The 16,498-nt window shown below is 43.0% G+C and overlaps 1 protein-coding gene across 1 annotated transcript in view; it reads right to left on the bottom strand.

Moving 5' to 3' along the window:
• ITCH (itchy E3 ubiquitin protein ligase) overlaps window positions 1-16,498 on the bottom strand; it is a 136,930-nt gene that overhangs the window by 12,473 nt on the left and 107,959 nt on the right. Inside the window, exons 17-20 of the mRNA XM_090020495.1 lie at window positions 13,036-13,124; window positions 11,832-11,991; window positions 8,750-8,883; window positions 2,521-2,661 (exon numbers count right to left, since the gene is read on the bottom strand). Coding sequence (XP_089876621.1) covers window positions 2,521-2,661; window positions 8,750-8,883; window positions 11,832-11,991; window positions 13,036-13,124 — 524 coding nt within the window. The remainder of the gene's footprint in view (window positions 1-2,520; window positions 2,662-8,749; window positions 8,884-11,831; window positions 11,992-13,035; window positions 13,125-16,498) is intronic.

Genomic DNA, 16,498 nt, shown 5'->3' with positions numbered 1-16,498 from the left:
TGGCCACCCTGCTAAGAAAAGATGTAAAGGAGCTAAAAGGAGGCAGTATCTATCCAGTACTTACACTAAAGAATGCACAGCAGTCCCTCTGTATTTGAAAAAAAACAAAACAGCTGAATATTTAATATTCTCCCCGGAAATCTTAGCTATTAACCATGAACAGGTAAAAATTAGGTCAAGTTGTACTGGTGAAGATAAGTAGGACTGCTAGCTTACCAAGAAACGACTATGTCCATTTGGAAAGTTCCATATTTGTGTCTGTTAATCATGAAACTTTGCTCTGTGGCAGAAACTCCACTCTCCATAAATAAAAGGGTGAAAAGCAGGCAGGAGACCCGAAGAACCTGAACCCAGGGAGAAGCAGATATTATGCTAAATTCAAGCCTAACCTGTCAGGAGAACTGGAGTCTGAAGGAGAGATGGCTAATTTCTGACATTAATCCTAGCAACTCTGGAGACCTAAAGCAGGACACAGAGCAAGAGACAGTGGGAGTGCAGTAGAATCCAAGCTCTCCCTGGGTTGCTGGAAACTAGAAAAGAATAGGTTTTTGCAGGTCCTGTTTTTTCACCTTCTCCCCACACTAATACCTTTCGAAAAAGGAATGTGGTTCCCAACCAGTATGTGATTTAGAATATATATTCAGTCACACCTTTGTAAGACTTAGTGATATTTATTTACAAATGTTCAATTCAATTAGATACCTTGTCATAGTTCATACATACATCAAATGCCTCAATAACTTATCTCCAGAGACAAATCACAGAAATGATGAAAATTCCACCATACATTTGAAGAAATTCAGTTAATTCTATACCTGTCAGTATATTATGCATGTAAAGTAGTATTTCAGAAATGTCACATCTTAAAGTAGGCTTTTTGCACTGCTTTTAAAATTGGAAGAAGAGATTTCACTTAGAAGAAATGTATTTGGCCCATAATATCCCATGTTCTCTTTCCTAATGTCATGGTAACATTTTTTAACAGAATGTCTCCTCCTAGCATGAATGGAGGAGAGTAATAAAGTCATAATTCTACATTTATGACCAGGGATCCTAGTTTTCTCTGATACAAAATTGCAAATTCTCTGATAAAATATCTGTGATTAAAATTAAAGGACACTCACTCCCCACTACAGTCTCCCCAGCTCTCCTGGTGCCCCTCTTTCATGTGTGCATCTGTGTATGTGTTCACATGTGTATGTATGCACCTGTGCATATATACATGAGTATACATACCTCTCTGAACATATATGGGTGTGTATGCATGTGTATGTGTGGGTGCTGGACACACTCTCATGGGAGGCTGAGGGAGTGGGGAGGTGTTGGGGGAAGATGTGGAGTGGCCGCCTGGCTGGCTGTACAAGGACTGTGAATCAGCTATTGGTCCTTAAGGGAAGCCGCATATGGAGAAGCCAAGCCTGGTTGAGCCAGTAGCACTGCTTGGGTTCCATGTGCAGCCAACCTGGCACTCCAGCCCAGAGTGGGGAGGCTGCAAACCCCTTGCTCCTAGCCAGCTGCAACACAACCCCTCCCCCAATCCCAAGCTCCCAGCCCACTGCAAACCTCCAGCTGGCTGCAAAACTTCCCAGCTCCTGCAAACAACACCCCCCCAACTCTCAGCTGGCTGCAAAACCCCCAGCTCCTAGCAAACCTCCCCACTCCCTCAGCCCCCAGCCAGCTTCCCCCCCAGTCCTGCCCAGCAACCCCTCAGCCCCCTGCAAGCCCTACTTACTACTTCACAGGCTCCAGAAGGAAAGTGAGCCTGACCCAAAACTTGGGACTGACTAAAAGCCTCAGGCCCCCACCCTGCCCCCTCCCTCTGGGCAGGAACTCAGCCACCTGCAGAGAGCTCTTTGCAAAAGGGGGAAATCCACATTTTTTCTGATAAGACTGGGAAATCCATGGTTTTCTCTGTTTTTCCATGGGAAATTGAAAACCTAGAACCCTATTTATGACACAAGTTGTTTTTTCAGCTACAAGACTGTGAAGTCACAAATGAAGTATTACAACTTCAAGGCAGGACTAGCTAGAAGAAAACTAGTAAGAAGAGTTAATATTAAAGCTATTTTTGATCAACAGGCATTAAGATCATGAAAAGTATGAAGATGTAAACAGATGTTTTTAATCTGCATTTGAAAATATTCTGCATTATAATAATTTAATATAAAACAGACTCCTTAGTAGACGTCAAAATCATTCGGTTTCAGGGATGAATACATGCAGTGATTTGCCCAAAATTCTGATATCCAGATTTCTGTTTAACAGAGTGTATAAAATATTGAATCTGGACACCTTCAGAATAAGAGCAGGCCTTTCATTTTTTTCAGTATGACTTCAAAAAGTGATGTCCAAAATATTCTCACCTGCTCTAATAGTAAGTCATTCATAGAAAGCATTTTAGTGATACATTAAATTATGTAGCTACACAAGTTTAACTTTTGCAGTAACTAGAGAAAGAAACAGATAGAGGTAAAGGAATAATAATAATAATAATAATAATGTATCCTCATTTGTTCTTACCTAATATAGTCTTCTTTATTTTCCTCTGTGACCAGAATGTTGCTACCACCTTGTTTCAAATCATGGCTCTTGATTTCACCAAGAATTTCTTTATCAACAGAGAAGTACATTTCCAAGCCACATTCTTCTATATTGTTTTCTCTGGAAGTAAGAAACAAACAATATTTAGTTAAAGAAGTGTACAAAGGATGTGTCAAGTAAATGAGATTTCCATCCACAGCCTTAAGAAAATGTGCTTGGAGCTCATGTATTAAATTAAGAAAAGATTACTTACCTGTCTAATAATCGTGTTTCTTTAAGAGGTACTGTCCTTGTATCTACTGCACTGTTAGTACACTGTTAGCAGCCCTTTATCACTACTGAACGTGAAAAAAGAAGATCCTAGTATGTGTGATCTCTTCCAAATGATCTTAATGACAGTCTCAAAGATGGGCTCCATTTCTGAAGCTTCAGTGAGTTTTTTGAGTCTGCTGGAGATCAATTGAGACTGCTGGAGCGTTCCAATTAGAATGCTCCAATGTGCCTCACTATCTAATGCATTCAGCATCCCGCATTTCAAAATGACAGCAGGGGCATTTTAACTAAAACTTATCAAACAAATTTTAGTTAAACCGTACCTGTAGCCATTTTGAAATGTGGGACACTGAATACAAGTGACGCTGTGGCATTTTAGTTAGGGCAGCTGTCTGGGAGCTGCTCTAATTAAAATGATCCTGTCTCCACCCCCACCCTGGAGCATGTGTATAGACACCCTAAACTCCTCCAGATTAGAGGCTTGTTATAGAATTTCTGAGAATACCTCATCTGTTTTCTTATTCAAAATATTGCAGTCTTCAAAAAACAAGTCATAATGGAGTGGAGTTTTGAAGAACCAAACATCTTTACAGTGACTGCCATTTACTTATGTGCTATATATAAGCACTGCATTGACAGCCACCTTCAGCAATGTTTTTGCTATCAGATGGCTTTGCCTAGATTCCTATGGCAATCTGGCAATGAACTTGAGCAGAACTCCTATTAATAAGTCATATTTGGCCAGTTCAGTTTGGTAGACTCAGATATTCATAGGCAGACTGGAGCTGAAAAGATTTACTGCCAAACACGTGGACATGTCAAGAGCAGCAAGATCCACACACAGCATAAGGAGACAAGATCTTTCACTGATTGCTCCTACTACTCAAGAATGCGTTCAGTTGTAAATCAGGTTTTTTTTCATAACTTTCCTGAGTACAACTAGCCTTATTTATTGAAAGGACAAGGAAACCTGACATCCTGGACAACAGACCAGGATATGTAAGATATTGAGAAGTCTGTGTGCTGTATCTTGGACTACTTCAACTGGAACGGTTGAAGTCAAAACTGCCCTCCCTCATTAGATCTCGAAAGGAAGGCTTTGTAGTTGTCAAGTGTAGCTTATGACGACTTAGGAACTATATTTAAAAAAAATATGTGCAAGAAGACATCATTCAGTTACTTCTGGCTTCTCTTATATAGACATGCGTGAGTCACAGGCTTCAACCTGTTGTAGAGGAGAAACATCTTTTCTTGATACTTCAGGAGACAGAGACTGTGGTCTTCACTGAGTAGCTGGATACCATTCTCCTAAGATGGAGAATTCCCCAAAGGCCCCAGAGATAGTGATAAGATGTAGATGGTGGCATAGGAGATTAGTACCCAGGGTCTGAGTCTGTATATGAATTCTTATGTCCCTGATAGTGGTGAAAGTCTGATCTGGAGTCCTGCCTTCTATAAGACAGTCTATATAAGGACCTTACAGGAAAAGGCTCCTTCCTCTTTTCTAATCCTAATGAGGTAAAAGAATAGCTCTCAAAAACAATGCGCCCCCCTGCCAAATCATCAACCCCCACCCTTCCCCCAAAATAGAAAGAAAACAACAAAACAAAAACCCCCCATCAATAGAGGAACTGTTCTTATAGAAAAGCTAGAAACTTATATAGGATGTGATTCTGTTTTTCTGGCAAAATAGACTATAACAAGGTTGTTACTGAACTCTGCGCTGCACGCAGTAACTTTGTGCAACTTAATATTAATCAATGTTAAAACCAAGGCTGAAAGTAGCCAAGAAACTGTTACTGTAAACTGAGCTTTCACTGAAGTTAGGATCAGAGCCATAACTGCTATAGACATGGATACTACTGCAACAGTTGATAGGTTTGTCAGTACTGTGGTAATATGTAGGGCTGTTTGAAATTTCAGTCCCTGAAGCCATTTAGTAGAGATTCGGTTAAATTTGGTGGCTGAATTTCTGAATCCGAACAGAATCAGGTGACCCTTTAATCTCTCTGAATCAAACTGGAACCCTCTGAATCAATTCAAAAAGATTTGGTGATTCGGAAATAGACACAGTTTTAAATGTTTTTTTCTACACACCACGTGGTACCTTGAGGTTTGTGCACACTGAAATGGGCCATATTCGATTCAGATTTGGCCTGAATCAGGGACAGTGATTCAATTCATCAATTCACATCACTGTCCCCGATTTGATTCGGCTGAATCTAAAGATTCAATGCTGATTCAGATTATCAATGATTCGGCCACAGACATAGTTTTAAATGTTTTTTTGACATATCTCATGCACTTCTGGATCTGCTGGGGGGCCCCACTGCACCCCTCCTGGCTCGGACTGGTGCCTCCTGGGCCTGGGGGGGCCCCCGAGGTCCCCCCGTGGTCAATCACCGAACCGGGCCCCCACTCCGCATACTCCCCGGAAGACCTAGCAATGGGCTGAAAGTACTTCCAATCCACTGCGCTCCTGTGGGATGCTCCATCTGCCCCAACATTGCAGTGTTCAAGAGCCATGCCTGGTATCTTGAAGTATGTAGAAAACACTTTTAAAGCTGTGTCCTTAAAGCTCTCTATGGCCAAATCACCGATTCTCTGAATCAGCATCGAGTCTTCAGATTTGGATTCAGCCGAATCAAACTGGGGACAGTGATCTGAATCAACTAATCGAATCACTGTCCCCGATTCAGCCTTAATTTGAATCAAATATGGCCCATTTCGCACACCCCTAGCAATATGCCTACAACCTGCTTGAGTTACTTTGGAAGGCTTCAAGGCTTTATTAGCCTCTTGACAGTGGGCTTGGAAAAGGAATTCTGTGTCTTCTCCTTGCAGTTTTATGTGTTTTTGTTTTCAATGGATTTGCTCAAATCAGGTTTGATGACAGTCAACATTCTGTAGGAAAAGGAGCAGCAAGCATGCTTCTGGAAGATTTCATTTCTTCCTTCTACCCTGGGCAAACCTGGGTGAGGAGCATGCACCTTCTGAGAAAAAACATCTTGAGATGGTGTTTTTAGGCGTAATGTGAAACAAATGAAACAAATCTTCAAATGGCATGTCTATCAGTCACGTGCCCCTTTCCAAGGCAAACTGAGTATCTTGTGTGGCTTCATTTAATGACATAATTGCCTCACTTGGTGGACAATTATCAAAAAGCAGAAACTTGTGATTAATCATAACTGCATCAGTAGTGAATACTTCAAAGGAAAGATAAAATAGAGTTTCTTAATGGATTAAAAGCAGCAAAGTCTAATCTTTTTACTAGCTGTCCCTTTCTATTTATAGAGCAAGAGAAGGTTATTGGGTGCACTGTGCATACAATAAATTATGTAACTAAGGTTATGCAAAAAGCTTTGACTCACTCATGACCAGTGAAAGGAACTATATGGTAATTAAGACAACCCTGTGCTTTTTATGCCACTGAAGGAGATGAACCAATATACCAAATGGAAATATTTATTTAGATAGATGGGTGTGTGTGTTTGTGTAAATAAAATCACAAACTAGAAAGACTGCTGATTGCACATTTTCCCCAGGAAAGCATTTGTCTGACATGGCATGGAAACATTTCAGCAGTGTAATGTATACACAGGCCACACTATGACTAGTCAGATGACCCTGTGGAACACCTGCTGTCTGGGTTAGAGAGACCAGTTCTTGTAATTTTCATCTTTACATCTCTCAGGACCTTACCTAAGCTCCAGTTTCACAGAATCTCTTCTCAGACATTAAACAACTATTTAAGTTTCCATCAATTAATCTTGATACTGTATTTGGCATTTTTACAATGAGCTTTAGGCATAGAAATTCTTCCCCTCTGACCCAATCAATCAGTTTCTCACTAACTGTTAAATACAACTCAAGTCTTACCAGTACTCTAAACAGAATTTTCAAGGTTGACCTTTTTGAATATGCAATTATTGCTCACTTTCCCTCTTTTTAAGTCAACCCATCCTAACATTTTTTGTTAAGCCTTTAAGGTGTTTGAAAATTATGTTCTTAAAATAAGTTTATATAAGAGCATCTAGTACTCCACAAATGAAGGTTAATAAAAATTGTGCCATTTAATTTTTGCCTCCAATCACATCCACAGGATCCATCTTTTTCTTGCAATCCTATTATTAAAAAGCGGCAATAAATGTTACTAGCTGTCGAAGTCAAATTGATCTTTCCATTTACAATTTATTTCCATTTTTTTTTGGCAGAAGTTGAAAGGCTCTAATCTTCCCAAAATTTTAAATGCTGTAATGCTACATTTTAACTAGGGGTAAAATTTAACCTCTAAATTTGCTTTTTAAAAAAACCAGCATTCTAATGTTATGATGTTTTCTTGTTTTACACTCATTTCTAAAGCAGCTTTGGTTTAGAAGCTCCAGATTTATCTCCCTAGATACGGAGAAAGGTCTTTTAATGGGGAAAGTAGACATGGATGTGCAGAAGCAATAGTAGAATGACAAGATATATATGGGAGATGAAAAATACGAATGCTTTTGCGGTCGTTAAAGGGGATGCAGTGAACTACAGAAATCTTAGACTGAAAAAGGTAACTATTCAGAGCAGTGCTAAGCATTCAAGTGATTTAATGCTTTAGAAATAAAACTGATATTTTGGTCAAAAAGCAGGAATCAGGAGGGAAAATCAGGGTAATACAAGTGAGGTTGATTGATGAAGAATTATCAGAGAGTGAGGAATAGATTAAAATGCGTGGGCAAGCAATCTTCCTTTGGCTCCAAAGGCGTATGTTGAAACTTGGTTCTGGATCTGTACTGAAGGCCAACCCAAATCAAACCTGTTTGTTCAGACTAGGGAGTGAGAAGTTGCCAGCCATAAACAGTAACTACTTCACTGCCTAGAGAAGTAGTGTACCCTAATCACACTTACCCATGGGTCATCTAAGCTCAGGACTGGCTACTGAATAGGCTAGATCTATTAATTTAGTTCAATGTTTTGAAGTGCAGGAAGGTAAGGGAGGAAGAAAAAAATGCATTATTGTTTTTGTAAAGAAACTAACATTGAATTTGAATTTAACAGATTCCACTGAAACACCTTTCAGATTTACAGAAAACACATACAGATTAATGGTGCATGTTTAAAAAAAAAAAAATCAAATTATATAAGAACGTTCATCATTTCCATTCAACAATATATATGATTATGATTAATTTATTACAAGTTTCCTTTGTTTTATGCGGGTTCAGTATATGCAAATTCGCTCTTATGTGATGACCCTTTTTATACCAAAAATTTGTTAAATGCGAGGTAAATTCACTCTTATGTGATTGGTGTGATGGAAGCTGCTGCGCCGCACTCCCTGCCCACCCAGTGGTGGGACACACATGGCGTTGCACAGCTCTCAGGGCTGCTGGGCTCAAACTGCAGTGTACAGTGCCAGCCATCTCTGCCCCACACATAGATTGTTGGGCATGTGCCCCCCAGGCCTCCGCTTGTCCCACCACTTGGTTCAGTACCAAAATTGTCTTGTAAAAGTGGTAGAAATGGGTCTGGGGGTTAGCACAGTCAAGATCTTGGAACGTATCCCTGTTTGTTACATTGTAAAGTGGGTTACCTTTATGCAAATTTGAGTTCCATGCTGTTTTCCAGAAATGTATGAACAGCATAAAGTGAGGAAAGCCTGTATATTTAATTAGATTAATTAGAAGAAAAGTAGAACCAGAACACTAGTTTCTGAGCATAATGTTCAATGAACTATAAAGGACAACAAACTTTACTATTAACCAAATTACTCTATATATATTCTGAAACTGTAATAAAACAACAGTATAGTCAACAGTAGAGTACAGCTCATAATTATATTGTTCAGCATCAAACTGCAATAAAATGTGCTAAAACTGTTAGCATAAAAATAAATAAAACTTAATCTAAATATATTTGATTTCAGGAATGAAAAAAAAAATTAGAAACTCACTTTACCCAGATGAGGGAATTGTAAAACTCTGGATCAACAGATTCCAAATCCTTGAGTCCCACTGGCTTGTTGAGAATACGCTTGTAGAATGGCAGAGAGAATCCTGTATCAATGAATTTCCCATGAAACAAAGCCTGGAGAATATGAAAACAGAATGAAGGATTAACCCAAAGAAAGTTTGGTAACCTGGTATGACTACGATATTCCAGTATAGGGCATCAAATGAACCTTGGAGTCCAAAAGTATTATAATAGGTCTAGAGGCAAGAACTTGCGAGTGACATCTTCTATTGCAGGGGTCAGCAACCCTCGGCATGCGTGTCAAGCATGGCACGTGAGGCCATTTTCCTCGGCATGCACTGGGGTCAGGGAGGCAGCAGCTGTTGGCAGCCTCCCAGCTGCAGCCGGCCCCAGCTCTCGGTAGCTCAGGGATGGGCAAAATACGGCCTGTGGGCCACATCCGGCCCACAAGGCCATTTTATCTGGCCTGCGGGGCCCAGAAGAAATTTAGAAAATTAATATTTATCTGTCTTTGGTTTCTGTCAAAAATGACAGGAACCAGAGGCAGTAGGACTTAGGGGAAGCCCCAGCAGGCTCCAACAGCAGGGCCTGCCCTGCCCCACCAGCCAGAAGCCCCAGCAAAGACCATGTGGCTATGTCAGGGTGGAAACTAGATAAGGGGAGGGAGGGTGGGGGAGGACCCCGGGCAGGGAAGGAGCCCAGGGAAAAGTGGCCCCTCCCCTGCCCCGTGCTGCAGCCACTCGCAGCCTGCACAGGGCTGTCCTGAGCAGGCACATGCAGCCCTACACAGGCTGCAAGTGGCTGCAGTGCAGGGCAGGGGAGGAGCCACTTTTCCCACACAGCACCAGCTTGTAACCTACCCCTGCAGCCAGCCTGGGCCCCGCGCTGGCTCCAGACTCTCCTGTTGGGGCTGCGCATGGTGGCAGCAGCTGCAGTCCCCCCACTTGCCACGCTGGGCAGCGTTTACTGCTGCTGCTACCCTCCTGGACCTTGTGTACTGGGCAGCACAGAGGAGGCAGTGGCAAACACTGCCCAGTACAGCAAGCAGGGAGGGCCCACAGCTGCTTGTGCCACAGAACAGTCCCGAGACGTAAGCCCGGAGCCGGTGTGGGAGCGGATTATAAGCTGGTACTGAGCACAGGGCAAAGCAGCCCCTCGCCCGCCCCATGGCTGGCATCCCACGCTGCAGCTACTCGCAGCCCGTGAGTAGCTACAGTATGAGGAGCCGGCCACAGGGTAGGGGAGGGGCTGCTTTTCCCCATGATCAGCACCAGCTCTTTCTCTGCTGGGGAGCAGGGAGTCTGGGCTGCACATTGTCCCCAGCCTGTACCGAAGGGCTGGGGGGGGGAGGGAGGGGGTGCGGGGGCAGTGGGAGTGAGCTGGTATATGGGGCCCACACCACTGTTCCAGGGCCAGCGCCGGCGGGGCCCAGAGCAGGGCAGTAGGAGTACAGGGTCCTGGCTGGCAGGGATTCTACGAAGCCTGGCCAGCTCCCCCCTCTCCCTGCTGGTGCAGCCCAGTCCCATTCCACAGACCCCTGCCAGTCTGCCCGGTGCTGGCCCTGAGACATTGGTCCCAAAACATTGGGACACTGGTCCCAAGATGGTGACCAGGGGGCGGGGCACCTGTCAAGGGGTAGAGGTACCCATGCAGCCCTCAACAGCTTGCCAAAACTGGGTAAGCAGCCTTCTGCCCAAAATAACTGCCCACCCCTTGGGTAGTTGCTGCCAGCTGGGAGGCCGGGCCGCTCCCAGCAGGCAGCTGAGACACCGCAAACCCTGCTGGGAGCAGCCCGGGCTCTGTGGCTATCAGCAGCTACCCAGAGCCAGGGCCGGCTGCAGCTGAGATGCTACAAATAGCTGCTGCCTCCCAGCCCCAGCCCCAATGGGCGCAGTGCTGGCACCTGCTGCTTTCCTGGAGCCCGGGACCAGGACTAGGGCAGGAGGGGAGCAGCTGTTTGTAGCCTCCCGGCTGCAGCCAGCCCTGGCTCTGGGCAGCTGCTGACAGCCACAGAGCCCGGGCTGCTCCCACAGAATCCCTGCTGCAAGCAGCCCAGGCTCTGTGGCTGTCAGCAGCTATGCAGAACCTGGGCCAGCTGCAAACATCTGCTGCATCTCCATTCTGGGCCCAGCCCCAGCAGCCTCCCAGACCTGGACCCTGGCTCTGGGGAGGCAGCACATACCGCCAGTGCTCCCTGCTGTGCTGCCCTCGCTGCTTCTGCAAAGCAGTGTTGGAATCCAGTGCAGCAGGGCACAGAAAGCTACCTACTCCCAGCTCCCCACTGCAGGTGGGGGCAGCAGTGAGGGGCACAAGCCTGTGCTGCTGCCCATGCTACTCCTCTGCACAGGGGAAGTGTGGCAGGGCAGCGGGGAGCTTGGAACAGGCAGCTTTCTGTGCCCCCTGCTGTGCCTTGCCACACTGGGTTCCAGTGCTGCTTTGCAGAAGCAGTGAGGGCAGCACAGCGGGGAGCATTGCCAGTGTGTGCTGCCTCCCCAGAGCCTGGGGCCAGGTCTGGGAGGCAGCTGGCCCAGGTTCTGGGTAGCTGCTGACAGCCAGAGCCTGGGCTGGGGAGCAGGGGCAGCAGGGCATCCTGACATGTACCCCTTGCCCTCATTTTGTTTTTCTGGCATGCCAGCACTCCAGCATCTTCCAAGGTAGGCACTGTGGGGTTTTTTGGCACTCCGGACAAAAAATGTTGCCTACCCCTGTTCTATTGGATCAATGGCATGGCTGTGATAAAATCAGACAAGAATGCCTTGCATTTGAAAACCTGTCTAACTATCTCAACCATGCAGCTGGTCCATTAAAAGATATCACTCACAAGAATCCTTGCCTTTTGCATAATTTCTAGACCATAATTCTAACTCTACCACAAAATATCTAATACTACCATAATTATTATTGGTACATACATTGCCTGAATATATTAGTTGTTATATACAGACCACCTCATAACAGAATACTAAATAGTTTGTTCATGATTGGAAATAAATTTTGTTTTAAAATAATCATGGAAAAATTAGGATATTGTGGATGTGCATTGTTCTACTGTCTGAACTTACCATGGCAATAAATCTGCCAATAAAACGGAAGTATTTCAGATGGTCTGGATTTATGTAAGAAGCTGGGTTTATCTGTAAACAGTAGTTATCCTTGCCTGCATATTCAAACAGGCAATACATTGGGTTCAACACTTCATGAGACAACAGGAAGAACCATTCCCTGAAACCACACAAAAACAAACAAATCCAAATACATAAATAAAAGAGTGAGACATTATAAACTGTTCTTACTAGTACACACACTAAAGATTATTTTAGGAACTGTCAGCAGTTAAAACTGGTCTCCCTAGAAAAAGTTTAGGATACCTTATACATACTAGAATTGGGTATTCAAATTTGTCCATGGATATAGTACTATTGGTTCTAAAAAACAGTGCGTTTCTGATTAACAAACCAACAGCTACTAAGATGAAGACATCCCTGACTTAAACTTCAGATGTGTTTTATTTAAAAATTATTGCAATCACTTATGGAACAAGTATTCATACTCTGCCTCTATTCTTTTTAGAGACACTGGTTCAAGGATTCATCTTTTAACCTTAGGATCACAGCTAAATTTTAATTTGCAAATATATATCAAACATATATTTGATACTAATGGATAAAGCCTTAATTTGTTTATTGTTAAGCTTAAAAAAATGAACTGCTTCAAATATACTGATATCTTTTTGTCCTACAAACATTTTCATAATTTTATGATTTTGCAACAATAACTAAGGTTAATTTATAAGATTGTATCTAGAAAAAAAATGTTAAAACCAGACTGGCAGAGTGGTGCATACTGCTGCTTTGATTTACTTTGCCATATCCACATATATCCAAAGTTTCCCTTCCTGTCCACATTAATCTCTTTGGACTTGTAACAGTCTTGTTGGGTGAATTTTATGACCTCTACAAGTAAATGCATGCTTATTTATTATTTCAGTTAACCTCTGCTGTTAATTTGATCTGATGTATTATTGCAAAGTTGGGCAAATCTTGAACCTCTTGCTCTTAGTTTTCAGGTGCTTTCGGCTTAAGACATATTCACACAGTGGGATAAAACTGGTTTGTATGGTTTTATGAAAGGGGAAAATTATTCTGATTTTTTTTTAAGGCAGCCCTCATATCTCCTTGTGAAAGTTATTCACACCAAATATTGGCATAAAATTTAAATTATTCATATTTTTATTTTTAAAAATACAAAACAATAGTGATATGTTACCTTGCAACACCTCCATAGTCTAAACCTTCTTCTCCAGGGAAAATTACCCACAAACGTCGTCGCAGATCCTGAGGGCTGAAGCTCATTATCTTAGTCAAAGCAAAACAACAAAAAGATTTATGCCAAGAACAGTTATGAAAAATAAAAACAACTGTTCAGGACACACTGTTATTTGATATCAAACCTGATAGGGCCTGGACCTGAAATTCTCAATAACCATGAAACTGAGCTCAGAGGTTTGCAAAAAGTAGCCACTCAGGAAATGCTCATGAAATTTGACCTAGTCTTGAACACATTTTCAACTAGCAGACTAAAAGATAAAAGGTGTAACAGTAAGTGCAACAAAATGAAATAAAGATTATTAAATGGAACACACTTGACCTTGTTCAGCAGCTTGTCCTCAAAAAGGCAAGACTGTATTCCAACTCAGTGGCTAATCCACAGAGAAAACACAGGATGATTACACCCTGCCCCACGGCAAGATGTCATGCTGACAGGATACTAGCTAGAAGATATGGATTATGATAGGAAGTTCATAGGGGTATGTCAGAATAATTCTATAGTAATTATTATTCTATAAATCAGTTAATTTTTCACATCTTTTCCTTTTACAGTATTTTCTCAGACCATATATTTATAAGATAAAAACCAGCTTGCACTCGTGCAGTATTTTTCTTATACCAAGAAGAAACCTGAATGTTAAAACGATTTTCCCTAGTGCTGCTTTTGGCACAGCATATTTGTGAAAATACTGACTAGGTCAGAGATCATTTTCTAGTTTACTGAAAAACCCTACAAGTGGTGATTTTATATAAAACTTTGACTCAGCAAAGATGACTGTTTTTTCTTTCCCCATAGACCATATTTTTGAATGATCCTATGATCCATATTTCAAAATCTTTCCTAGTTGTCTGCAGTGGCTACAATGGATTCTACATTTATAAGAAACACAATTGTTTTTATAAATTCTGAACCAACCAGCATGAAAGGAAATATTTTTGCTCATATTTTTGTTATATTTCATTTAGATGTATTTTAAAACTCAGTTACAAATAAAGCAATAAAGCTTGCTTCGGGAGTCTGGAGTGACATCTGGATGACATGGTTGGCTCAATACTCCCGGTGTTTGCTTGTAGGAGAATGCTAACATTGGTGGATCTGTCTTCCCACTGGATTTGGATAATCTTCTGCAGGCAGTGTTTATGTTACTTCTCCAACAACTTTAAATGTCTCCTGTACACTGTCCATGTCTCCATTCTGTAGAGCAAGGTAGGGATCACAACTGCTTGATAAACCATGAGCATGGTTTCAGATCTGATGTTGCAATCTTCAAACACCTGTTTCTTCAAGCATCCAAAGGCTGCACTTGCACATTTGAGGTGATGTTGGATTCCTTCATCCATGTCAGCCTTTTGCTAGAGATGGTTTCTGAGGTACAGGAAATTCTTAATGTTCTCTAGAGTCTCACTGTGGATCTGGATTACTGGAGCTAGGGACTGCTCATTAGGAGCTGGCCTTAGTCTTCTGAATGTTAAGCATCAGTCCTATTTTCTTGTATGCTTTGGTAACAACACTGATGATTGCCTGAAGGTCTGCTTTCAAGTAAGCACAAGCTACAGCATCATCAGTATACTGGAGCTCAATGATTCAGGTCAGGGTGGTGCTGGTTTTGGCTTAGAGTTGGCTGACATTAAACAGTTTGCCATCCATTTAGTAGTTTATTTTCATTCCAGCTGGAACCTTGTTGGTGGTCAGATGTAGCACTGTGGCAAAGAATACCGAGAAGAGTGCTGGAGAGATGATGCAGCCTTGCTTAATCTCAAAAGGAACTGTGATAGATTCATTACTGAGAACCACCACCCATATCCTCATGGAGCAGGCAGAAATGGCAACAAATTTCAGTGGGTACCCATACTTCAGAAGGCTACTGCTCGGTTGACAGATGCTAAAGCTTTTGTGAGATCAAAGACGGCCATGTACAGAGGTGTATGTTGTTCCCGGCAATTTGCCTGTAGCTGGTGAACTATGAAAATCATGTCATTTGTGCCTCTGGATGCCCTAAAACCCACATTGAGATTCTGGGAGGAGCACTTTAGCAAGTGAAAGGAGATAGTTCATGAGGGTTCTTCCAATGATCTTTCCTATGGTGCACAGCAAGGGGATCCCCCTCCGTAGTTTCCAGTCAGACTTGTGTCCTTTCTTGAAGATTGTCACAATCATGGCATCCCTCAGGTCATCTAGAATTTCCTCATCATTCCAGACCCTTAAGATGAGGGCATGAAACTGTGATGTGAGCTCCTCTCCTCCCTGCTTAAAGATTTCTGCATGGTTTCCTTCTGCTCCAGATGCCTTGTAATTCTTCATTTGCTTGATGGCTTTCCTCACTTAATTGGAGAGATTTCGAGTTGATCTGCCTGCAGGTTATGGGATGGAGTTGGGAACACGCTTGGCAACAGCAGAATCTCATAGAATCATAGAAGTCGGGTCGGAAGGGACCTTGTAGATCTTCAAGTCCGACCCCCCGCCTGGGCGGGAGAAAAAACAAAACAAAACCAAAACAACCCCCAAAAACCAAAAACTGGACTCAAATGACTCCAGCCAGGTAGGCATCAAGCCTCTTCTTAAAGACCCCCAGGGTAGAAGCCAGGACCACTTCCCTTGGAAGTTGGTTCCAGCTCCTAGCCGCCCTAACTGTGAAGTAGTTCTTGTGGATGTCTAATCTAAATCTACTCTCCAAAAATTTGTGTCCATTGTTCCTTGTCATGCCAGGGGGCGCTAGGGGAAACAGTGTCTTCCCTAAACCCTTCTGGTCCCCCCTAGTGAGTTTATAGACAGTCACAAGGTCCCCCCTCAGCCTTCTCTTGTGAAGGCTGAACAGGTTTAGGTCCCACAGTCTTTCATTGTAGGGTCTGCCCTGTAGTCCCCGGATCATGTGGGTGGCCCTTCTCTGGACCCTCTCAATGTTGTCCACATCCCTCCTGAAATGGGGTGCACAGAACTGGACGCAGTACTCCAGCTGTGGCCTGACCAGCATCGCACAGAGGGGGAGGATCACCTCCCTGGCTCTACTTGAGATGCACCTGTGGATGCACGACAAGGTCCGGTTAGCCCTGCCAACCGTGACCTCACATTGTTGGCCCATGTTCATCATAGAGCCAGTAATGACTCCAAGATCCCTTTCTGCCTCCATGCTCTCAAAAAGGGAGTTTCCCATTCTATAAGTGTGCTGCTGGTTTGCCAGATCCACTTTCCTCCCTTTCTTGAAGATAAGCATGACATTGGCCTTCTTCCAATCTTCGGGCACTTCACCAGAGAGTCAGGAGTTCTCAAAGATCTGTGCCAGGGGCTGAGCTATGAAGGTAGCCAGCTCCTTCAGTACCCTTAGGTGTAAACTGTCAGGGCCGGCTGACTTGAAGGTATCCAGCCTCTCAAGGTGTTCCCTCATTAGGTCAGCTTTGATGGA

Source organism: Crocodylus siamensis, chromosome 10 (assembly GCF_052110815.1).
Source record: "Crocodylus siamensis isolate JL-2025a chromosome 10, ASM5211081v1, whole genome shotgun sequence".
Lineage (NCBI taxonomy): Eukaryota > Metazoa > Chordata > Crocodylia > Crocodylidae > Crocodylus > Crocodylus siamensis.
This window is presented reverse-complemented; position numbering and strand designations above follow the sequence as displayed.